At 39.1% G+C, this 25,743-nt stretch overlaps 1 protein-coding gene across 2 annotated transcripts in view; it reads right to left on the reverse strand.

Moving 5' to 3' along the window:
* The window catches only part of LOC126198447 (vacuolar protein sorting-associated protein 45), a 124,451-nt gene that overhangs the window by 21,369 nt on the left and 77,339 nt on the right, over positions 1-25,743 (reverse strand). Inside the window, exons 10-11 of one of the 2 annotated variants that reach the window (XM_049934774.1) lie at positions 12,029-12,130; positions 3,892-3,994 (exon numbers count right to left, since the gene is read on the reverse strand). In XM_049934774.1, the coding sequence (XP_049790731.1) occupies positions 3,923-3,994; positions 12,029-12,130 (174 nt within the window). In that variant the 3' untranslated portion in view covers positions 3,892-3,922. Of the gene's footprint in view, positions 1-3,891; positions 3,995-12,028; positions 12,131-25,743 lie in introns of those variants that run through there. The other variant, XM_049934773.1, reaches the window with a different exon arrangement.

A 25,743-nucleotide genomic window follows, 5' to 3' on the forward strand; every position in this document is an offset into this window, starting at 1 on the left:
AGTGAGACAGGGTTGTAGCCTCTCCCCGATGCTATTCAATCTGTATATTGAGCAAGCAGTAAAGGAAACAAAAGAAAAGTTCGGAGTAGGTATTAAAATCCATGGAGAAGAAATAAAAACTTTGAGGTTCACCGATGACATTGTAATTCTGTCAGAAACAGCAAAGGACTTGGAAGAGCAGTTGAACGGAATGGACAGTGTCTTGAAAGGAGGGTATAAGATGAACATCAACAAAAGCAAAACAAGGATAATGGAATATAGTAGAATTAAGTCGGGTGATGCTGAGGGAATTAGATTAGGAAATGAGATGCTTAAAGTAGTAAAGGAGTTTGGCTATTTGGGAAGCAAAATAACTGATGATGGTTGAAGTAGAGATGTAAAATGTAGATTGGCAATGGCAAGGAAAGTGTTTCTGAAGAAGAGAAATTTGTTAACATCGAGTATAGATTTAAGTGTCAGGAAGTTGTTTCTGAAAGTATTTGTATGGAGTGTAGCCATGTATGGAAGTGAAACATGGACGGTAAATAGTTTAGACAAGAAGAGAATAGAAGCTTTCAACATGTGGTGCTAAAGAAGAATGCTGAAGATTAGATAGATAGATCACATAACTAATGAAGAGGTATTGAATAGAATTGGGGAGAAGTGGAGTTTGTGACACAACTTGACTAGAAGAAGGGATCGGTTGGTAGGACATGGTCTGAGACATCGAGGGATCACCAATTTAGTACTGGAGGGCAGCGTGGAGGGTAAAAATCGTAGAGGGAGACCAAGAGATGAATACACTAAGCAGATTCAGAAGGATGTAGGCTGCAGTAGGTACTGGGAGATGAAGAAGCTTGCACAGGATAGAGCTGCATCAAACCAGTCTCAGGACTGAAATACTTTAACCAAACAATTCCCTAAATTTCATCTGCCTGGGGAAGTTTGTCCCAAATTTGAGTATTACTAAATCTTAACCCAAGCGATGTGATGATACAACAAATTCCCATTAAGTTATTTAGAAAGTTACTCATTGGAGTGGGGAACTGCTCTTGTTGAAGGATTTGTCCTGGCTCGATTTTCAGCACAAGTTTACAAAGAAGTACTGGTCTCCTAGTACTCAAGGAAAAATTGGCATTTGAGCTTGTTAACCCACAGCACTATAATAGTAGTTGTGGAGTAGATTTAAAGAGTAATTTAGACTCTTAATCCTGGATGAGTATATAGTAATTTGGATACAAGCACCATCAAGCATCACTAATGCAGTCTCTCTCTTCTGTTACCAGGCGCAACACTTCAGAAACTTCCAGTTTAACAAAAGTTTAGAATAGCATTTATTTGTGTGTGTGATTTCATTATCTTATTCTTTTATGTATGAGATGATATAGCTGTATTGTTTGTTCATTTTATTTACTGTGAGAAATGGTATTCAGAAAAGTTCAAGCTTCATTACTGAGAGTCGTGTCAGGCAGGATTTTTGTCCAGTGTCAGCTGATGTACTGAACAAATTAAAAAGGATAGCAGGAGAAGTTACGGTAGCATCTGAGAATTTTATGATCACTGACAAGAAGGAAATATCCATCGAATGGGAATATGAAAGATACATATGTAGGTTGGAGAATAGTATTTTATAGCAGTGTGAATTAGGGTTTATCCATGAACTTATAACCCCACTGACCAATTATAATATAAACATGATCAAAATATATGTGTCCTCCTCAGATGAATTTACATTCAGTATAGATTTAGTGAACTGGTGCTCACTAGGCATCAAGATGTCTGTCATATTTCTTCAGCTCCATATTTCTATGTAGCAGGCTCTTACTTCTTTCCCTATCTTTTTAGAACTGCAATTCATTGTAATTGTACTATACTACATGACTGACAGTGTTGCATTAGCATGTGCCAAACAATAGAAATTATCAGACATTAGCCAGAAAGCACAGTGCAGAACCTAGATCAGGTCCCACCTCCCCCCACCCGACCCCCCTTCCCCCTTTTTCCAAGTCGTGCTGGATATTAGATTCATCACTTTTGACAGATGGAATCAGGAGGTATATATCCTTAGGTATTAAGTGTGAACATTACAGGCTAACATCCAGGTACAATTGTTGGACCGTCTTATAGGGCATTCAGAGTTACAGCAGTGAGTGATTATTTGCAGAGGAGTAAAATAAATACAGCACACAAGACAGAATAAAGACGAGGTATGAATATGGACTATCGTTGGAGTAGGTTATCTTGATATGTATGTACATGATGGGAAAGTACAATTGTAAATAATATTAACAGGATAGGTGGAACTAGAGGAACAGTATAATCTATATCTGATAGAAAAAGGAGGATACACAAGTAGGGAGACTATCTCTGTGGAAAATTAAAAGACGGCATTAAGATAATCTTTCTGCAGAAAGATGTGTATCTTGATGGTTAGTACATAGGTTGGTACCATTTTGAGGTATCTCCAAAGCAGCAAAGTAGATGAATTTACTCGAGTCTGTTAATCTGTTCCATATGCTAATTTAAAGATGACACAAGAAAGAGGCAAGTGTCAGAGCTTTGTATGCTATTCTCCAGGGTTGGAAAGATGGGTAATTGATAACACAATGCCTGACAACAAAGGGTTGTAAATTGTTCAAAACTGATTCTTCTTTTGGTTTGGTGGCAGTTTTAGAGAAGCCGAAAATGTCTGACTAGGAAAGTGGTTTCATAACAAGAGATGATGCATTCTCTTTAACAATTACACTGGGCAATATCCCAGTTTACCTTTCCAAGTTTTGTAGAGTTTGATATATTCCTCTCAGAGGAATCTCTGTAAGTGATAAGGTTAGGTTTATACTTATTTTCTGTGGTAGGTTTGTGTGATTAAGTCCATGGAACTGGTTTAATTTAAATGAGGAGTTTACGAAGGAAAAGGTGACTACTGTGTCCTGTTGCTACTCCCTCAACTTGTCATCAATGGAAATGTGTTAGAACCACTTTTCGAGGCCTGGTGAGGAGAAGCCGTTGGAGCTTGTTCTGCTGAACTGACAAACATCTTCAGTCTCCAACCCTTAGGTGAAGAACCTCCTAGGGTGGGATCCCTTGGATGGGGAGGGGGAATGGGTATCAGTCTTTGGTATCTATCTTCTTTCTTTCTTACTTTCTAACATCCTTAGTCTCTCTTTTCCTTTCTTTCTTCTCCTCCTAAAGTACCTTGGCTATCCTCCCTCTTTATCAACCCTTCTTATATCTGTTATTATAACCCGTATTCACGCTCTTGCCAAAAGTGTAGCACACATCCAGTGTTTTACAAAAGGGTATGAGCTGGGCTATACAAGCCTGAATTCTGGAAGAAATGTATCAGATTACATGAAATTTGGATTATTAGACTAAATGGCTACTGGATTGTAGGTCCTAGAAATGAATAATTCATGTGACAAAATGAAGAAATATTTTAAAATGGTTCAATGATCAATATTGCTTACCCAAGGTTCCATATCCATAGCAAAAGAACAACTGCCTAATCAAAGTGTTAAGAAACTTAAAGTGCAGTTAAGGCAAATACATGCCTATGATTAACAGTTTATAATTCACTGAGATGCATTCCACATGTAATAAATGTGGATTGATACTTTTAGTTAAGAAGGTTTAATTTGGCTTCAAACTTTGAATGTTTGTTGTTTGTTGGTGTTTCACAGTAGTGACATCATCATTCGCATTAGAGGAGGAATCTGTAGTCTAACATATCAGTTTGGTGAATTGACGTATTCCAGAAGCATTTACCGAAACTACAAATGATGATCACCACTATAAAAAGTTTATTTTGGTAATGAATTAGTATAACCTACGTTTTGGTATGTTTTATTTAAGTACATGCATTATGGAATGGACGCAACATATCTGCAAGCTGTAACGACAATAGATCCCTTACCACGTTCGTGGCACCTGCTGGTTGAGTGGTTTATTCGATGGCGTCGGGCCCTGTCTTGGAGATATGCTGCGAGCCATGGAGGCAGGGCATCTGTAGCAATGCCTAGGACGTACAAGGGACAAGAGAAAACTTGTTATCTAGTTACTCAACCATAATCAGTTAAATAAGACACTCCATTTTTTGATGCAATCCTTATCAATGTATTTGTGATGTTCCAAATAAGGGAGTAATTTTGAAATGTGTGGTCACTGTAAACGAGAGTACAATATACGATATGTTGTTTGTGAGAAGTATTGTATTTATTTCAAGAACTGGATATTGTATTCTAACTTCCTGCAGTAATTGCAGCACTTCGAGAAACAAAGTTTGATCAGAAGATATTGGCAAGTGTGCAGCAGTAACAAGGTGAGCTGGACTGAATAATAGGTAGCCATAGCTCCCAATCAGACTCTACATTGCCACTCAATTTCACCGTAAAGAAGCAGAGGAGCTTCACGTGTGATAAAGATCTCCAATGGGACACTTGCTGTATCCTATCACCAGTACACATCTGGACACATTTATGTTACACATTCATTCTCCGACTCTTCTTTTGTTTGATTTGGCAACACACATACTGCAGATGACACCTTAAATAAAGTTAAGTAATTGAACACTGAATGTGGTTATTCGTTAATGCTTTCTATAGATTTGTGAACAGGTGGGAAATCCATATGAAAACAGAAGGGCACTAAAATTTCATGTGATTTACAACAAAATATTTTATAAATATACACAAAAAAAATTAAACCTTTCCCAAATACTGCACTCATATAATATAGTAGTTCCCTTTGGAAACCTTGGGAAAATTAGCCAATTAATTTGGAAGGCAATACAATAACAGCTCCACGACTTTTTGCTTAAGAAACAAAACCCTGTTTCAAAATGTAAGTTGTGTATTTACATTTATCATTTCAAATAACTGCAATGTAGAATCTTCATGTATGTCACTTCTCTTAAGCTAACCAAAAATTCTATCCTTCGAAACAAAACTGTCAGTTAAATTTCTTCCCCCCCCCCCCCCCCCCTTTCATTTCTTTAGAACTCACTTTCACATTAATCTACACTGCACTGAAAACTGGAAGTCTATACCATACAAGCAGCAGCAGTTACTTGAAAACTAAGAAACATTTCAATACTTTGTGAGTCCTGAATTACTGTTGCCTATTACCTGTATGTACTACACACTGAATATAAGAAGCACATTCTACAGTCATGAGAAGCACTGACAATGAACCACAGGCACATACTGGAAAACACTGTCATTAACAGTTTATATTCACAGGCTGTTACTTTGCATTTCCAATTTTAATTTAATAAAATGTAACGATTTGATTTTATACAAAGATGATGATGATGATGATGCACTCTTCATCTGAAGACGGGTTGATGCAACTCTCTGTGCTACTGTATCCTGTGCAAGCCTCTCCATTTCCAAATAACTACTGTACCCCACATCCATTTGATCCTGATTACCATACTTGTCTTTTGGTCTCCCTCATCACCACACTTCCCTACAACACTAAACTGACAATTCCTTGATTTCTCAGAATGTGTTCTATCAACAAATCCCTTCTTTTAGAAGTTATGCCACAAATTCCTTCTCTCCAGAAGTCTATTCATTCAGTGCCTCCTCACTAGTTATTTGACCTACCAGTCTAATCTTCAGCATTCCTCCATAGCACAACATTTCAAAAGCTTCTCTTCTATTCTTGGCTGAATAGCTTACTGTGCACATTTCACTTCTGTACAAGGATACACTCCAGACAAATTCATCAGAAAGGACTGCCTAACACTTAAATTTATATTCCACGTTAACAATTTCTCTGCTTCAGGAACACTTTGCTTGCCATTGTCAATCTACATTTCATATCCTCTCTACTTCAGCCATCATTTTACTTTACTGCACAAATAGCAAAACTAATCTACTCCTCTTAATGTCTAATTTCCTAATATAATTCCCTCAGCACCACCCACCTGATTTAATTTGACTACTTTCCATTTCCCTTGTTTCGCTTGTGTTGATGTTCATCTTATACTCTGCTTTCAAGAATGTCCATTCCCTTCTATTGCACTTCCAAGTCCTTCGCTGTCTCTGAAAGAATTAAAATGCCATCGAGAAACCTGAAAGATTTTATTTCTGCTCCCTGAACTTTTAATTCCTTCCCCCAATTTGTTTCTTTGGCTTCCTTTACTGCTTGTTCAATGTAGAGACTGAATAATATCATGGATAGTCTACAGCCTTGTTTCATTCTCATCTCCAACATTGCTTCCCTTTAATGTCTTCCACACATATACTGCAATCTGGTTTCTGTATAAGTTGTACACCACCTCTCACTTCCTGTACTTTATCTCTGCTGCCTTCATAATTTCAATGCATGTATTTTAGTCAACATTGTCAAGAAGTTTCTCTAAGTCTACAAAAGTTATAAATGTAAGTTTTCATTTCTTTAACCTATCTTCTAAGTAAAGTTATAGGATCAGTATTGCCTTGCATGTTTCAACACTTCTCTGGAACCCAAACTGATCTTTCCCAATGTCGGCTTCTACCAGTTCTCCCATTATTCTGTAAATAATCTGCATCAGCATTTTGCAATCATGACAATATGAAACTGATATTTTGGTAATATTCACCCATATCAACATTTGGTTTCTTTGGAAATGGAATTATTACATTCTTTAAGTCTGGGGGTATTCCCCCTCTTGTATCTTGCACACAAGGTTGAACAGTTTTGTCATGCTGGCTCTTCCAAGGATATCAGCACTCCTGAAGGGATGCTGTTTATTCCAGGGGGCCTTGTTTCACTTTAAGTTTTTCAGTGCTCTGTCAAATTCTTCTCAAAGTTTCGTATCTTCTATCTCATCTTCACCTACAACCTTTTCCCTTTCTATAATACTGCCTTCAAGCTATTTCTTTTGTGTAGCCCCTCTGTACACTCCTTCCACCTTTCACCTTTCCCTTCTTTACTTGTTACGGTTTTCCATATGGACTCTCGATATTCATATAGTTGTTTCTCTTTTCTCCAAAGGCCTTTTCAATTTTCACATAGGCAGTATCTATCTTTCGCTAATCATATACGCTTCTATATCCTTACTTTTGTCCTCTAGTCATTCCTGTTTAGCCATTTTGCACTTCCTGTCAATATCATTTTTACGACATTTGTAGTCTCTTTTGCCTGCTTTGTTTGCTGCATTTTTCCTCATCAATTAAATTCAACACCTCCTGTGACATCCAAGAATTTCTACTAAGCCTTGTATTTCTATCTATTTGATCCTCTGCTGCCTTCATCTATCAAAGCTACTCATTTGCCTTGTCCATATTTCTTTCGCCTGCTGCAATCATTGCCTAATGTTTCCCTTTAAACTCTCAACAATCTGACTCTTTCAACTTGTGCAGATCCCATCTCCTTCATTTACTATCTTTTTGCAAATTCTTCAGTTTTAATCTACAGTACATAAACAATAAATTATGGTGAGAGTCCCAATCTGCCCCTGGAAATGTCTTTCATTTAAATCTGGTTATGAAACCTCTGTCTTACTGTTATATAATCTATCTGTAAACTTCCTGTGCCTCCAGATCGCTTCCATGTATACAACATTCTTTCATGATTATTAAGCCAAGACAATCAATACAATTTTGACAAACACACTTAAAGTTACTGATTGTGAAAGATTCACTTTCTGTGCATTGTTACTAGACACACCAACATACATATATATACATAAATCCTACAAGCAACATACTGAGAGAAGATGTTGATTCCCTTATACTAGCTTATAAAAGCTGTTAATATAAGAATTCTCAAAGAAAAAGAAACGAGTGTTCACATTTTCAGTATAATGATACAATGTGCTAGAACATTCTTCTAATTTTTCAAGACTGTCTCAGAAATGACACTGACATTATTGATGATGATGATGATGATGGTGATGCTGTTAACAGTCGACTAACTAGAATATGTTAACATGCTAACAAAAGCCTTCTATACCAAAAGATGATGATCTATCTAAATACTGTGCCTTTCTTTCAACAAATTGATGGTCTTTACCATGCATCCAGGACTACAGCAACTTTGTTGATAAATTGGTTTTACAGAATCAGATATGTTTCTTGGCCTATAATATCAACCATCTGACTAGTTATTAATTTCTTTGGAAGTGAGTGAGAGCAAACCCCTACCAACCATACCACATTGTTTAATCTAAATTCTTGAATTCATAAAGTTAAGTGGCTTAGATTACACTGGCCATACTGCATGTGACAATAACATGAGATACTGATGCAGTGTGGGAAACTGTTTATCTTGAAGATGATGGGTACAAAACGCTGCCACGGGACGACACCAGCACTTGGCTGATTACTCGAGAAGATTTCGTCACTGTTTGGGAAGAGTCACTTATCAATGATCTTCCTCATCCTACATAAAAATAACTTGTTTATTATTGCCTCATTTAAAATATCACCACATTTAGCAAAGTACACTAGCCTTCATACGATTACAGTTCTTCAATAGCACTGCTATAATGTAAGGTATGTAAGGTATGTCCACTGAAAGGTGCTATGGCAACATGGTGACTAGTGACAATGGTACAGATGTGGGAGGTGGCCATAGGTCACAGAGGAGGGGAGGGGGTGCACTTTGCAATTATCTCCTGAGGTGTCCCTCTCCTGTAGCATAGAAGATATCAATAAAGGGTATGATTCCCTTTATAGAAGTACAGGCCATAAAATTGTTCATCATACTGTGGATCAGACCATTCAGCATTGGTTCTACATCTAATTCTACACTGGTTCTACATCTAATTCTACACTCTGCACCCCACTGTGGGTTGTGAGTGTAATGTATCACCTTGGTGAAGTGATGTGTTACATAAGCTTTTTTTTGAGCCAATGAATGGTGATTGCCATTATAAAAAGTTAATTTTTGTAATGAATTAGTTAATATACTGTTTGGGTATGTGTTTTACTTATGTGCATCTACACTTTGATCAAAAGTATCAGGACACCCCCAAAAACATATGTTTTTTCATATTAGGTGCATTGTGCTGCCACATACTGCCAGGTACTCTGTATCAGCGACCTCAGTAGTCATTAGACATCATGAGAGAGCAGAGTGGGGCACCCTGCAGAACTCACGGACTTCAAATGTGGTCAGATGATTGGGTGTCACTTGTGTCATACGTCTGTAAGCGAGATTTCCACGCTCCTAAACATCTCTACATCCACTGTTTCCGATATGATAGTGACGTGAAAACTTGAAGAGACACGTACAGCACAAAAGCACACAGACCAGCCTCATCTGTTGACTGACAGAGACAGTCGACAGTTGAAGAGGGTCATAATGTGTAATAGGCAGACATCTATCCAGACCATCACACAGGAATTCCAAACTGCATCAGAATCCACTGCAAGTACTATGAGAGGAGGAGGTGACAAAACTTTGATTTCATGGTCAAGCGGCTGCTCATAGGCCACACATCACGCCAGTAAATGCCAAACGACACCTCGCTTGGTGTAAGGAGTGTAAACATTGGATGATTGAACACGTAAAAAACTTGTGGAGTGATGAATCACGGTACACAATGTGGTGATCTGATGGCAGGCTGTGGGTATGGCGAATGTCACCTGAGCGTGTGTCAACAGTAAAATTTGGAGGTGGTGGTGTCACGGAGTGGTGGTGTTTTTCATGGAGGGGGCTTGCACCCCTTGTTGTTTTGTGTGGCACTATCACAGCACAGACCTATATTTGTGATTTAAGCACCTTCTTGCTTCCCACTGTTGAAGAGCAATTCTGGGATGGCAATTGAGCAAGTGTTCATAATGCACAGCCTGTGGCAGAGTGGTTGCACAACAAAAACATCCCTGTAATGGAATGGTCTGCACAGAGGCCTGACATGAATCATACAGAACACTTTTGGGATGTTTTGGAATGCTGACTTTGTGCCAGGACTCACCGACTGACAATGATACCTCTCCTCAGCACCCCGTGAAGAATGGGTAGCCATTCCCCAAGAATCCTTCCAGCACCTGACTGAACGTATGCCTGCGAGAGTGTAAGCTGTCATCAAGGCTAAGGGGCCAACACCATATTGAATTCTAGCATTACCGATGGACGGGCACCACGAACTTATAAGTCATTTTCAGTCAGGTGTCCAGACACTTTTGATCACATAGTGTATCATGAAATGGATGGGTTGGGGTTGTTTTGGGGAAGGAGACCAGACAGCGATGTCATCAGTCTCATCGGATTAGGGAAGGAAGTCGGCCATGCCCTTTCAAAGGAACCATCCCAGCATTTGCCTGGAGTGATTTAGGGAAATCACGAAAAACCTAAATCAGGATGGCCGGACGCAGGATTGAACCGTCGTCCTCCCGAATGCGAGTCCTGTAACTGCAAGCCAGGACGATGATAAACATTGTACCACATTCAGTGCCTGCTGGTCAAGTGGTTTATTCTATGTTGTTGATTCTTGCCTTGAAGATACAATGCACACCATACAGGGAGAGTGGCCATGACGATGCCTATGATGTCGCAGGGACAAAAGAAAACTGGATATACATGGACTCCATTGGAAACTTAAATAAGACAGACAGTTTTTGGTCTTTGTCCTTGTCAATATCATTGTGATGTTCCAAATGATAAATCTCTCTTGTATCACATAATTAATGTAAACAAGAGTACAGTATCAACACGTTGATTGTCAGAAGCATTGTATTTATTCTGAGAATTGGACGCTGGATTTGCACTCTTAACTTCCAGCAGTAATTGTGGTACTTCAAGAAATAAAGTTCAATCACAAGGGGTTAGCAAGTATGCTGAAATAATAAGATGAGCAAGATTGAATAGTAGGAAGTCTTAGCTCCCCATCAGACTTAACTTTGCCACCTAGTATCACAGTGAAGAACAACCAGAAGACTGCAGTTGCGAGTCAGAGATACTTCCTATTGTACCACATATGGCCCTTGTGAGGCTCACTTGGCATTCTTTCATGAGGCAGAGCTATTCTTAATCCAAACTCTCAGTTCATCTCTTGTATTTACTTTTTAAATGTCACCTTTCAACCATCCCACAGGCAAAAATCTGCAGGGGTAAGGTCTGGGGACTTTAGTGCCAAAGAAATATGACCATTTCCTCCGGAAATCTATCTAAGAAGGAATTTTACATTAAATTATATGGCGTCTGGTGACTAGAATGAGCAGGGGCCCCATCATGCTGCAAGAACGTACCGATCATTGTAGCCAAAGGAACTACTTCCAGCAGTGCGGGAAGCTTGTTTTCAGGAAAATCTGGGTAATGGGGACCTATAAGACGATGCATTAACACAATAGTCCGAATCAACTGATTGTCTATCACATCACAGAACATGCTTACAAAGAAGTATTCCCAAAAATGTGTCTCCACAAAGGCACGTGAGCTTTCATCAGATCACTGATGTCAGTTACAAGTGAAGTGGCTTCACCAGTAAATGGTATTAAAGGGATCAGCAGAAATGATGTTTCTTCGCCACCAAGATCCGACGACCTGACCCCTTTCACACTTTGTTAGTGGTAATGGTCAAATGGCCAAGTCTACAAAAAAATTAACACAAAAGACATACTGATCAATCAGATTATGAAGATTGCTGCCCTCAAAAGAAAGCGATGAAGAGCTTCCTGTGGTGTTGTCAACAGAATTTTAAACTACACTGAAGTCTGAGGTGGAATTCATGAAAATTAACTTTGAACTACATCATTTGCCTTTGCTTAACATTTTGTATCAGCATTTGTTGGGGTTACATTTTAACAGCTGTACCTTTGTAAACAATAAAAATTGGGTAAACATTTTATTCAAATTAGACTACAGTGTCACCTAAAATATTTTCTTTTCCTCCTTAAACTTCCTTTTTACACACACACACACACACACACACACACACACAATAAGTAGTAATTCTGGTGCTGGGCTGTAGCACACACAATCAACCTCACCCATACTGCAGTATTTCCTCTCTTCTGGCATTTTTTCCACACCAGTAAAATAACACTGCAAAAAATATCCAAGTATTTGTCTCACTCTGGTCATGTTTTTGCATACTAAAATGTCAACTTTAACTTACTTTGAAGATTCTCTTCGTGATCTTCACGACAGCATCTTGAGCACCAAAAATATCACTCTGTCTTGCATTTGCTCCGCCATAATGCTTCATATTCAACACTGCCTAGCAATAAAACACAAAACTGCTTAATTATCTCTGTGTAAAATGACAAATGAAATAATTTTAAGTTTTCAAACATAAATTTAGAACTTTATTTCATCTGCTACTTTCTTTTTTTTTTCGGGGGGGGGGGGGGGGGCGGGAGAGAGAGAGGGGGAGATGTGGGGGGGGAGGGAGGGGGAGAGAGAGAGGGAGAGGGAGAGGGAGAGGGAGAGGGAGAGGGAGAGGGAGAGGGAGAGGGAGAGGGAGAGGGAGAGGGAGAGGGAGAGGGAGAGGGAGAGGGAGAGGGAGAGGGAGAGGGAGAGGGAGAGGGAGAGGGAGAGGGAGAGGGAGAGGGAGAGGGAGAGGGAGAGGGAGAGGGAGAGGGAGAGGGAGAGGGAGAGGGGGAGGGGGAGGGAGGGAGGGAGACAAAAATCTTTTATAGCAGTAGACATACAGAAACGTGACAGAAACACTGGCTTTCCAAACCAGAAGTTCCTTCTTCAGCATCTACACTTACACCTACACCTATGTCTACATCAATACTCCGTAAGTGACAGGTAGGTGTGTGACAGAGGGTACTTCTAGTTCCACTGACTGCACCCCCCCCCCCCCCCCCATTTCCCCGTTCCACACGGGAAGAACAGTTCGCCCATTTAGGATCAGACAGACATAACTATATTTTTGCCACTTTTGAGTTGTTAGTACCACAAGGTACACGAAATCAAGACCTACGTTACGATCAAACAAGCGTAACTCTATCTTATGTGGTTTCCGTTTTAGTCATCAACGTATCTACATTTTATGAAAAATAGTAAGAATCAGACAGACAGAAGAGCTGATATGATTTTAGACCACTGGATGCAGTGTTAATTTGTGAAACAAACAGCTCTTACGTTTCTCTGATCCTAACAGAACTGTTAGAAGCTGCTTTTCCCACTACTTTTCTTTAGAAGCATTGTCGCCGTCGCTCTGTGACAACAATGAAATACTACTTCCTGGCAAGGAAGATAAATATTGTTTCAGTTGTGAATGGGTTTACTATCAAGTAGGAGCGCTATGTAAATGTAGTGTGGCTAGGGCCTCCCGTCGGGTAGACCATTCGCTGGGTACAGGTCCTTCGAGTTGACGCCACTTGGGTGACCTGCGCATCGATGGGAATGAAATGATGATGATTAGGACAACACAACACCTAGTCCCTGAGCGGAGAAAATCTCCAATCCAGCTGGGCATCGAACCTGGGTCCTTAGGATTGACATTCTGTCATCCTGACCACTCAGCTACCAGGGGAGGACAGCAGCGCTATGGAGTCCAAAGGAAGAAGGATGGTTCAAATGTGCCTGGAGATGGAACCGAATTTAATGGAATCTTATAAGTATTAGAACCTGGTTCTTCTTGTATATATTTCAGTAGGAAGTACTACAATAATAATAATAATAATTATTATTATTATTATTACAGCTGTTGTCATTATTATTGTTTATATTCATAGCTGAGGAAGAACGTGATGTGGAGATGGTCAGGACATTCATTGGTTCAGATACAGATGATGATCCTTCCTATGAACCGGACAACACTACAGATTCTCGTGAGTAGCCAAACAATTACTGTACACTATAGCAGTTCCAGTTAATTTTCTTTTCTCTTCCTCTGAATACCTGTCATGTTATTGTTACAGACAGCAGTATTGAACATGGAATGTCCCATGTAAAGAATGACATAAAAACTGCTGAGTATGCAACTAGTGCACAAGTAAATCATCACCATCAGGAAGGGGAAATTGCAGGTGACAATGCTGATACTGAGAGTAGTAACAAAACAAGAAAATGAAAAAGGGTAGCATTTAAAGAGTAATGGAAAAGAAATCAAAGAAAAATCAATCGACAGCATGGTAGGGCATATATTTCTACCCAGAATTCCAAAGTTCCTGCAAGAAATGTGAAGCCAAAATATTGCTCTAAATGTCCGTGACAGTGCACAAGTAAGTTTACTGAGCAAGACAGAATATACATAGAGCCTACTGGGATCTTGGGTCAGTTGAGTTACAAAGGCAGTACCTAAATAAGTTAGTGGAAGAAGAAGAGAAACAAAGTGTGAGGACAAAATCGGATAACTCACGAAGGAAGAGGACCAAGAAATTCTATCTAATAAAGGGATCTGATAAAATTCAAGTGAGTATGCAGTTTTTTCTCAAGACATTTGACATTTCTGAAACCTTTGTAAGAAATACTGTTAAAGAAAAGAGATTAACATCATGTAATTGAGAAAGAGCAAAGAGGACATCATGAGCCAGGTATAAAGTGATCCAAAGAAAGTAAAGAGGTTATAAGGAAACACATTAAGAGTTTGTCTACATTTCCTTCTCATTACAAGAGGAAAGAGTGTACAGCAGTATATTTACCAGCTGATATGTGTATTAAGGTAATGTATAAGTTATCTCGGAAACAATGCTATGAGGAAGGAAAGATAGTCGAGAAATTATGGCTATATAGGGAGATACTCACAAAGGAATTTAATCTTAAATTCCACAGGCCACGAAAAGATATGTGTGACAAATGTTTAAAGTTTTCACACCTTTCGGCTGAAAAAAAGGAAGACAAAGATTTTAAAAGGGAACAGGAAGACCATCTGAAAAGGAAAGAAATGGCAAGGGAATTTAAGAACATAAGAAAGAAAGTACAAGAAAGGGCGAATCTTTGCTAGCTGAATTTGACTTACAAACTGTGCTTTACTGCCCTAAAGTGAATGCAAAGGCATTATTCTATAAAAGAAGGCTCTCCATGTACAATCTCACAATTCTTAGTGTAGGAGAAAACAAAACCGATTGCTACATGTGGGACGAGACAACAGCAAAAAGGGGGTCCATAGAGGTCGCTTCATGTCCGTGGGATTTTTTGGAAACTCATGCACAAGGAAAATCAATAACCTTGTTTACTGATACATGTGGGGGCCAGAACAAGAATGCCAACATGAGCACAATGTATTTGCATGCAGTGAATGCACTGGACATTCCAACTATCGACCAATGCTTTTTTGAGCCTGTACATTCACAAATGGAAGTAGACGCAGTGCATGCGAGCATCGAAAGAAAAAGTAAACATGTGGATGTTTCTGATCCCACTAACTGGTATACAATTGTAAGAATGACTTCCAATAAGTTACAAAGTGACAGGAATGGATAACACTCAAATTTTATATTTCAACCATCTTCAGAAGAAAATAATTCGGAACAGGAAAACTGCTGAGAATGAAGAATCTGTGAAATGGCTTAAGATTGTTTGAATGCAATATAGGAAAGATCAGTCTGATATGATGTTTTTCAAGTATTCCTAAGATGAGCGTGACTTTCAAGCCTACGAAATTCTTCGAATTTAGGACCTGAAGACAATACTCTGTGCCCAGCATATGAGAGTCCTCTCTGCATAAGTAAAGAAAAGAAAAAAAGATCTTATAGATTTATGTAATAAGGATATTATACCTCCTAGGTATCACACATTGTATCAAGGACTCAATGCTGCTAACGGTTTAGAAAATGAGGAAAACATGGAAGAATCACAGGAATAGAGGTCTTGTTTATTTTCTGGTTTTATCTCCTTTATTATTGTTGCTAGCTCATCACCTTAGCTATTTCATGTAAACCACTAATTTTGGCTCATGTAAATGTCTGTGTTGTATTATTTTTGAAACAGTAATCCATGAACAGAAAAACAGGTGTGTGGGAGCACTGTGTTTTGTTAAAATGATTTTTCTTATGTTTGTTATGTGAATATTAGGAAACAAGAACATTATTGTTACCTGTAAATTATTTATTGTAAGTTCAATGATAATGCAGACAAATAATGCAAAGTGAAAATAATAATGGCTTTTATGTATTCTCCATCAAAGACTGATGATAAACTTCCTGGGAAACAGTTATCGTGCTTATAGTACTCATTGAAGGCACTGACACACATTCCCATAGCTTGTTCCGTGTAATCTGTATTTATAAAGACATTATTAACACAACTGCAGTAATCTTTAATATGATAATATCGCTTAAAGCTGCATATTATTGTTTTGACGTTCATACGTTATACAGCAGCAGCCATTAAGTTAAGGATCAGAGAAACGTAACTGCATGCATAATTTCATTAAATATTTCATTAGTGTCCATTGAGTAACTAAAATATGTAACACCTAGTAGAAAACAACAGTCAATGAAGTATACTTTTTATTTGCCATAGAAAGGTTTGTGAAAAACTATCAGAAAGTACTCAGTTTTTTGGACAAAACCTTTAAACCGAATTATCTCAAAACACTGTTTTTGTATTAACATTTCTTTGATCCTAAATGGGCAAGTTGTCAGTAAGGCTCTGCATTAGCTCTAATTTCTCAAATTTTCACTGCACTCATTTTGTGAAATGTATATGTGAGAAAATAGTATGTTGTCTGATTCTTGCTAGAAAGTGCTCACTCAAAATTTCAATAATAAACACCTCCCTGATGCACAACATCTTGATGTGTCTGCCACTGGAGTTCGCTGAGCAGCTCTGTAATGCTCTTGCACCACCTAAGCAATCCCGTGATGAAATGTGCTGCTCTTCATTGTATCTTCTCTCTCTCATATATAAAGTCCTACTTGATATGGGTACCAGATTGATGAACAACACTCAAGAACTGGTCGAACAAGTGACTTGTAAACCACTTCCTTGACGGATGAATTACATATCCTTAAGATCCTTCCTATGAATCTCTCATTCTCACATCCGCTTTTCCAACTATATATTTTATGTGGATATTTCACTTAAGGTCACTTAGGATACTTACTAACAAATGTTTACCATAGATAATGTTCCCAGCCGTTTGTCGTCAACAGTGTAGTTGTACAGTACTGTATTTCTTTTCCTATGTATGCACAACTTGTAACATTTATTTACATTCATGGTCAAATGCCAGAGCCTGCACCACTGGTGAATCCTCCATAGGTAATTTTGCAACTAGATACTGTATTTTGGAGTGGCTACCTCAATACAGAAAAATGGCATCATCTGCGAACAGTCTTAAAGAGCTCCCAACATTTTCCACTAGATCATTTATAGAATTGTAAATAGTAACAGTCCTATCACTCTTCCTTGGGCTACTCCTGAAGTTATCTTTACATCTGTTAATTTTGTTCCATTAAGAGCAACTTGTTAAGTTCTATCTGCAAGGAAGTCTCGAATCTAGTTGCAAATCTGATCTGATACTAGATAAGTTCGTATTTTTTCACTAAATGCCACTGTAAAACAGTGTCAAATGCCTTCCTGAAGTCAAGGAAACTGGCGTTAAATCTGAGCACCACTGTCTACAGCACTGCTGACTTCATGGAAGAACAGAGTGAGCCAAGTTCCACAAGATCTCTGTTAGTGGAATCCATGTTGATTTTTGTAGAGGAGATTTCTGTGCTCCAAAAAGTCATAATTTTATAGCATAAAACATTTTCCATAATTCAACAATATAGATCTATAATTACGTGGGACAAATGTCCCACAACTCCTGAAAATGGGAACGACCTGTGCTTCTTTCCAGTCACTAGATACCCTTTGTTGCACCAGCAAACTATAAGGCGAGCAAGTTTTTTCACATAATCTTTGTAGAATATTACAGGCATCTCATCTGGTCCTGATCGTGGCTGGGTAGGAGATTTTCTCCACTCAGGGACTGGGTGTTGTGTTGTCCTAATCATCATCACTTCATCCCCATCGACATGCAAGTTGCCAAAGAGGTGTCAAATCGAAAGACTTGCACCCGGCGAATAGTCTGCCCGATGGAAGGTCCTAGTCACACGACATTTACATCTGGTCCTGATGTCTTTCCATTACAATGTGATTTTAGTTGCTTTTCAATTCCACAATTGGTTATCTCAATATCTGCCATTTCAGTGTTTGTACAATGACTGAAAGAGGGATAGTTACAATCTTCCACAGTGAAGCAATTTTGGAAGACTGAATTCAGTATTTTGGCCTTTTCTATGTTATCTTGCATTTCAGTGTCTGTATGGACTATGGACACTGAGTGACTGAACAGATGAATTTGAACCACTTGCTGATTTTAAGTAAGAGGAGAACCTCTTAGGGGTGTTAGTCGATTGGCAGATCAGCCGAAAGGGCAAGGTGTTGGGAGTAAACAAGACTATTCCAGGAATCAAGTATGAAAGTCATTCAGAATTCTAGTGAGAAAAAGGGAAATCAACTGTAAAATGCTAACAGTAAAGTGTAAAACCTGGGAAGGAGCGGTCATTAAGTCAGATGAAGAAAAAACGATGAACACAAGTCGTAACTATGAAAGACCCAAAATTGGGCAGCACAAGAAAGAGTGAAGAAAGGCAGTCTCTCATCTTTCAAAAATAGGCTAACTTAAAATTACCAGCTGCCCTACAGTTGCTACACTCAAATCACACAAACATAAACTGAGCATATCTTTTTCTTATTTGGAACATCATCTGGCATAACTGCCCAATAGTGTCACTAGCTTATCTTTATCTAAAATATGTGACAAACTCTCATTCCACATCTTGCTACTCATCACTGTCTCCTCCCATGTGGATGGCCAGCCTGCTAAGGAACATTTCTGTGACAAGCACCTACATGGCCGCTGCTTTTAACTTGCTCCTCACATTAATTTGTTTCATATTCACCACAAATTATTTAAACCCATGAGTGCAAGACAAGTAGATCAGATGCATAGCTTTGGAAACCAGCATAGTTTCTTTAATGTACACTTTTCCACTGCTTACTTAAAAAGGGCTTCATTGGAGTTTAGTAACTGTCAGTCTGTTCTCAAGTCTAAACACATAAATGATATATTTTACAATTAAACCTATCACGAAGATCAACTACTGCCCTCCTGCATGACTATTTCAGTAACACAGATAAAATTCACTGTCTTTTTCCTGAGTATCAGCCTCTTTCCTTGAAATTTATAATTATATCCATCTCCTTGATACTAGCTTCATATTTCAGTACATTTTGGACTGACAAGCAGGCAATAGTATTTGATTTTTCCCTACAGTCATGATCTTTGAGTACATTTACCTGTTCTAACATTTATTTGCAACACAAATGACTAGTCTTGTCAGTGCCTAGGCTTTTCTCATTACACTATTAGCTCATTCAGAAGAAATTTTCTGGTATCAGATCCAACAACAACAACAACATAGTGCAGCTGGGCACACCAAGTGGTCACTACTAATTGTCAAATGTCCTGTATGGATAGATTACAGCCATGATGCTTTTGGCACCCCTCCTAACTTGGCACCCCAAGCAGCAGAGTGTATCTTCAGCCAGTCCTGGAAACACAATATGCAGTCACACCACATACTGCAGGACAGTAGTGTTAAACATAGTGTGTGTTTCACCTTGTGGTCAACAACAGAACTTTGCTGGTGGGAACTTGGCCTATGGCATGTACCTAGTTCCCGTCATCTACCTGGGCCTAAAAGGTGCTTATTACCCTTCTCATTTCCAGAATGAAATTTTCACTCTGCAGCGGAGTGTGCACTGATATGAAACTTCCTGGCAGGTTAAAACTGTCTGCCAGGCCCAGACTCGAACTGTGGGCCTTTGCCTTTCACAGGTAAATGCTCTACCGACTGAGCTACCCAAGCATGACTCGTCCTCTCACCTGTGGTAGAGCACATGGCCGCAAAAGGCAAAGGTCCAGAGTTTGAGTCTCAGTGCAGCACACAGTTTTAATCTGCCAGGAATTTTAATATCATCACACACTCCACTGCAGAGTGACAATTTCATTCTGGAAACATCCCCCACGCTGTGGCTAAGCCATGTCTCCGCAATATCCTTCCTTCCAGGAGACCTAGTTCTGCAAATTTCGCAGAAGAGCTTCTGTGAAGTTTGGAAGGTAGGAGATGAGGTACTGGCAGAATTGAAGCTGTGGAGACAGGTCATGTGTCATGCTTGGGTAGCTAAGTTGGTAGTGCACTTGCCCCCGAAGGCAGAGGTCCCAAGTTCGAGTCTCAGTCTGGCATAGTCTTATTCTGCCAGAGTTTCACATTTCACATTTATTTTATTTTCGTTTAGCCATTAACCTGACATCTTGCTCATTTCTTCCTTCATTCTAAATTTTTTCTTTTCTTTTCATACTCCGTAAAATTACAAGACAGAGTGGCTAATCAATATTTACATTCAGGAGTGCAAGTACATATATTTAGAACTGACAAAAACATTCCTAGATTTCAGAACTGCTAGTCCTTCCTCAGAGAGAAATAGAGTGAAAGGCTTGGGAGAGAGGGACAAGCCACCCTTACCACAGACTGAGAGGGGCCCACCCTTTGTGCGGCTGAGGAGAGAGAAATATCTTTGTAGTTTCTCTCATCTTTCTTTTCTTGCTTCTTGATTCCTCCCCCCCCCCCTCCTCCCCTCATGTCCATATCACTTTGTACTCATTTGAGTCTCCTTTTTTAATATGTCATTTCCTCATCTTTTATGTTACTGCTCTCTTCCAACTTTAGAAGTTTTTTTATTTACACCTGTTTTTTATCATTTCACTGTTGATTTTCCCTCCTCCCCTGTTCTGTTGCATATTTTCTAACCCTGAATTTAGGGCGACTTAAATTCTTAAACTGTCATATGTCTTGTATTCTCTTTTTTCCCCATAGTAAGTAATCTCCAGCTCTGACGAAAAACAAATTGAATTTGTATCTGATTGTTGTTTTATATTTGAAATACCAATTTTTGGGGAGTCCGAGATCCAGTGCGAGAATCTGGAATACTATAACAGTTTTAGTCGACTGAGAAAAACAATTCCAATTTCATGATAGCCATAGTGTTTTCTTTCCTATTAACACAGTAACAAGATTCTCTAATGAGTGAATTTATTACAATGGAATTTTTGTTCATATCATTTATAAAATTTTAAAACAAAATTTTCATTCAACAATCTAATCAGAATTAATATAATACATATTACAGTTTACCATACATAAGTTGTCACACACACACACACACACACACACACACACACACACACACAAAAGGGCACAACATTAAAAACTCATCAAAAATGACTTTCTTGACATGAGAAAAAACATGCCTATACTTTTCTTGTTAACTTACTAGACTGAATTAATTATAAAGTGTTCTTGAAACATGTGAACATAGAAAATTTTTTTTACAGTAATATAGCAATAAAAGTATAAAAACTCTGCCAAACCAGCATGAAAGACCATGCTGCTGGCTTCACAGCAATAATGAATGGGGTTTTCAAGAGACTCAACAGCATGGTTCCTAGCTCGTTTACCCTCACAAGCAATGAGCTTCACAAGAAATGATTTGCGCATAACAGTGAACTGGGCAAATCAATAAAAGAAAATGAAGGAGTACAGTTGTGGGAGGAAGTGTGCAGGTAAAGGTTCCTCAAGAATAAGAGTGGGGATGGAAGGTACAACCCATGACCTCCCACCCCCCCTCCCCCCCCCCTGCACCGGGAGGGGGTAACACAATAAAGGTGTGTTTTAAATCAAGTGGTATTACCTACTTTTCATTAGGATAATTAAGACCATGGCCTGCTTTCATTGCATTGTCAACTAGAACCATAGTAGTGACTAATTAATATGTAATCTATTCCATGTCTAACCAATATGTAATCTATACCACAGATCAAGTGCATCCAGACATGCTTTAGGTTGGTTGGTTGGTTTGGGGAAGGAGACCAGACAGCGTGGTCATCAGTCTCATCGGATTAGGGAAGGATGGGGAAGGAAGGCGGCCGTGCCCTTTCAGAGGAACCATCCCGGCATTTGCCTGGAGTGATTTAGGGAAATCACGGCAAACCTAAATCAGGATGGCCGGACGCGGGATTGAACCGTCGTCCTCCCGAATGCGAGTCCAGTGTCTAACCACTGCGCCACCCCGCTCGGTGGACATGCTTTAGCTTCAAGGATATTGTGTAGTGTTACTGAAAGATGACTAATACAAATATGCTGAAAGGCTGCAGCTTCTCTTTGACAGGGGCAAAGTTACATCCTTGAATTCTAAATGGTAGTTCTTACCATGCAGAGTGGGATAGGTCAGAAGTTGATCAACTTTTCCTCCCACTTTTGTAAGATATAGAATGTGAGACTCACCCATAAGTTAGTTTCTGGGATTTATATTGGCAATATGTCAATTTTAAAGGCTTCCATAGCTAATATATCAGCATGATAATTACCTAGGATGTCTATGTGGATCAGTATCCAGAGGAATACCACGAAGGTTCCTGTGCTGCAGACTTCAAATAAAAGATCGTGAATGGTGGAGACCACAGAATGAGTTGATAGGTAACTCTTGGTCATCTTCAAACTACCTTTATTTTCATGCCTCTAACACAGCAATATTCATATCAATATGAATTACTATATTAAATAGATGCTGTCACCTAAAATGAAGGATGACACAGATTTCTATTCTGTGTGTGTTCTTTTGCCTCACTCTTTAAGATGTGACTCTACTACAGCAAGTAAATTTCCATAAAATTTCAGATTCGGAGTTTGATGTGGAAAAACTCTCAGCAAGTCAAGTTCCCCAGTTTTGTCAATTTCCAGAAGTAGCTTCCACAAGTTAGTGGATGCAGTTTGTTGCGTCTTGTTGCAAGACCTTGACGAATTTGTCAGTTGCTGGAAATTTTACTCAAACTTGCAGAAGTTTGGTGCGTTCAATATCAGTACAAAAATGTCATTGTTGAAACAGAGTACAGAAAAACAGATGTAACAAAAGTACAATTTCAATTTCTAAACATTGTAATCAATTGCATGAACTGATGGCTTACTTTGTTTCACAAGAAAGGGAAGTAGAATGTCAGTCAAGGTGTCTTTAAATTTTACCTAATTTTTTAAATGTTAGCATAAACATATAAGCACTACCTTTCTAATAACAGTAATAAATACTGTTTTCAAAAATTGAAGATAATTGAAATGCAATTTCTTTCCACATTGTCAAATATTTAATTGTAGGCCTACAATAGAAAAAGATATTTTTGAAACCTGCATACAACTTCATCAGCAAGTTTTCAGTGTAAGTGAAGTCCCCTGATTTTAGTTCACTGAACAGTGTTTCTCGATAACATAAGTATGTATGCCTCTGTATCTATTTCAATAATGAAAATTCCTGGATGGAGTGGTACGTAAAATAAGGGAAAGGCACTCACCTACAGCAGACTGATGCGTGGAGCACAATAACACATAACAGAAAACAACACGCACATTAGCTTTCGAGCTGTTGCCGCACGCGCGCGTGTGTGTGTGTGTGTGTGTGTGTGTGTGTGTGTGTGTGTGTGTGTTTTTTTTTTTTTTTTTTTTTTTTTTTTTTTGAAGAAGAGCAATGCTCAAATGTTAGTGCGATTGCTGTTTTCTCTTAGATGTTAAAGTTCTCATGGTTCAATCTTCTATGGGTGAGTGGCTGCCTCTCTCTTATTTTCTGTATATGTTTCTTCAGCCAAACATTTCTTTTTTCTTAACTTTCTGTTTTTCATTGCAATTTTTCTTCAATAATAACTACAATGCAACAACGATGGTGGCCCCTCTGGTTTTTAAGAACAAAAATGTAAACTTACTCTTGTCTATCTCACAATGCAACTCTACTGTGAACACTTCTACAGGCACTTGCAGCAAGTTCCTGAAATTAGCTTGCCTGTGAGACTTTCAGGAGTAAACTTGCACAAGTTTCTGTTCAAATGTGCTTGCATACGTTACTTGGTAATGGACACATGACATTACGAAGGCAGAGATAAAATGAAAACAGTTAGTTCACGTTCATCAGGAAAAGGAAGCAAACCCTTTTGTAATGAGCTCCACCATAATTCTACTTTTGTTTCCTCTGTGTTTATTGAAAGAGATTTTTATGTACCCAGAATACTGTCCACAGAGTGCTAATGTTAAAGTTATATAACATTCTCTCAACCTTGAAATAGATGAGTAGGTCAATTGTTAAGAACTTTGATATGGTACTGAAGCCAAAAAAATAAATATAAATTAAATAGCAAAATAAATTACTGGTGAGGAGAGTTTGTTAGGATATATCCCTTATTTTGGGTTAATACTCCTGTCTTTCGCATGGTCATTTGAAGATTATGTTTTGCCGAGTGTAATGACAAAAAACTATGGCACAAACAAAAGTCTCAGACATATAAGGCTGACGCCACAATTTGGTGGTGGTGGTGTTGGTAGTGGTAGTGGTAGTGGTAGTGGTAGTAGTAGTTGTTGTTGTTGTTGCTGCTGCTGCTGTTGCTGTAGGTATTCTGCCTTACATCAGGTCTTGTCATTGGTTAAGCCTCTTCCACTTTTGTCTGTCCATAGCCAGTCTTTTGATTTCTGAATATTTGTCTCCTTGGACAACTATTCAGAAATGAAAAGACTGGCTATGGGCAGACAAAAGTGGAAGAGGCAATTTGATAAGTCTCACAAATTGAAAGACCATGGTAGGATCATAATCTCCAAGACCTGAATCACCAGCACAAACATGTGAATGCGTATGCAGTTGGCTCGAAGATCAAACAATAATCAAAGATTCATAGAGTGTTCCAGTTTGGAGACTACAGACAGTAATGTCTCAGTGCTTTAGGATTAAAGGAGACCACTCAATGAAAAGCAGAAATGTTAAGTTGTCAATAGGCACACACAAATGAAGGAAAACTTGCTAGCTTCCAGAGTTATCTTTTGACAACCTGCATTAAAACACACACACACACACACACACACACACACACACACACACACCAGAATGTGTGTGCATGCATACATGCATCTATACCCCAGGTATGGTGCCAGCAGATTGAATGATATTTTGCTACAGATGTGGTGGTTGTGGTGGGGGTAGTATAGGGTGGAGTGTGAAGAGGGGGAGGGGGCTGGGGGGCAGGGAGAGGGACTGTTGGCAGGTGGCTAGCAGGTTGGAGGGAGGCCGGTTTGCTGGCTGACAATGCATGAGAGAGGAGTGGCAGGTATAGTTGTAGCAGCCTGTGGGAAGTGGCATATGCTGAAGGCGATGTAGGGACATGAATTTCGTGGGAGGGGCTGACAGGACGGAGGAAGGAGGAACTGTTGGAAGGAGGGTGTGAGGACTTTGGATTACCTGAAATTGAGGCCAGGATGTCTATGGAAATGCAGGATGAGTTGTAATGGTAACTTCCATCTGTGTGGTTCAAAAAAGCTGGTGCCTAAAATAATGACGCAGATGACTCGGGTTGTGAAGCAGCCATTGAAATTGAGATACTGTGGTCAGCTGCATGTGGTGCCATGCCACCAATTGGCCAACTCTGTTCTTGAGGACAGTTTGGTCGTGATCATTCATACTGGTGAACAGGTGATTGGTACTCATACCAACATAAAAGGCTGTACAGTGTTGACAGCAGAGTTAGTCAACTTTCACCTTTTCAGATTTCGCCAGTCCCCATCCCTCATGAGTCTAGCACTGCAAAAACAGCTCTCCTTGGCACAGACATCCCTGAACCATCTCTATTTCCTCCTCAAGATACTGTAACTGTGCAGTCCTCATTACCTACACATCACATCCAAATTAGAAACCTTTGCATTCCAACACCTCGAGAAGCATTCAGACACCACCTCCATAAACCATCCAACCTGTTGACATCCTACTACTGCCTTGGGACATCACTATCCATCAACATCC

The sequence above is a fragment of the Schistocerca nitens genome, chromosome 8, assembly GCF_023898315.1.
Source record: "Schistocerca nitens isolate TAMUIC-IGC-003100 chromosome 8, iqSchNite1.1, whole genome shotgun sequence".
NCBI classification, from domain to species: Eukaryota; Metazoa; Arthropoda; class Insecta; order Orthoptera; family Acrididae; genus Schistocerca; species Schistocerca nitens.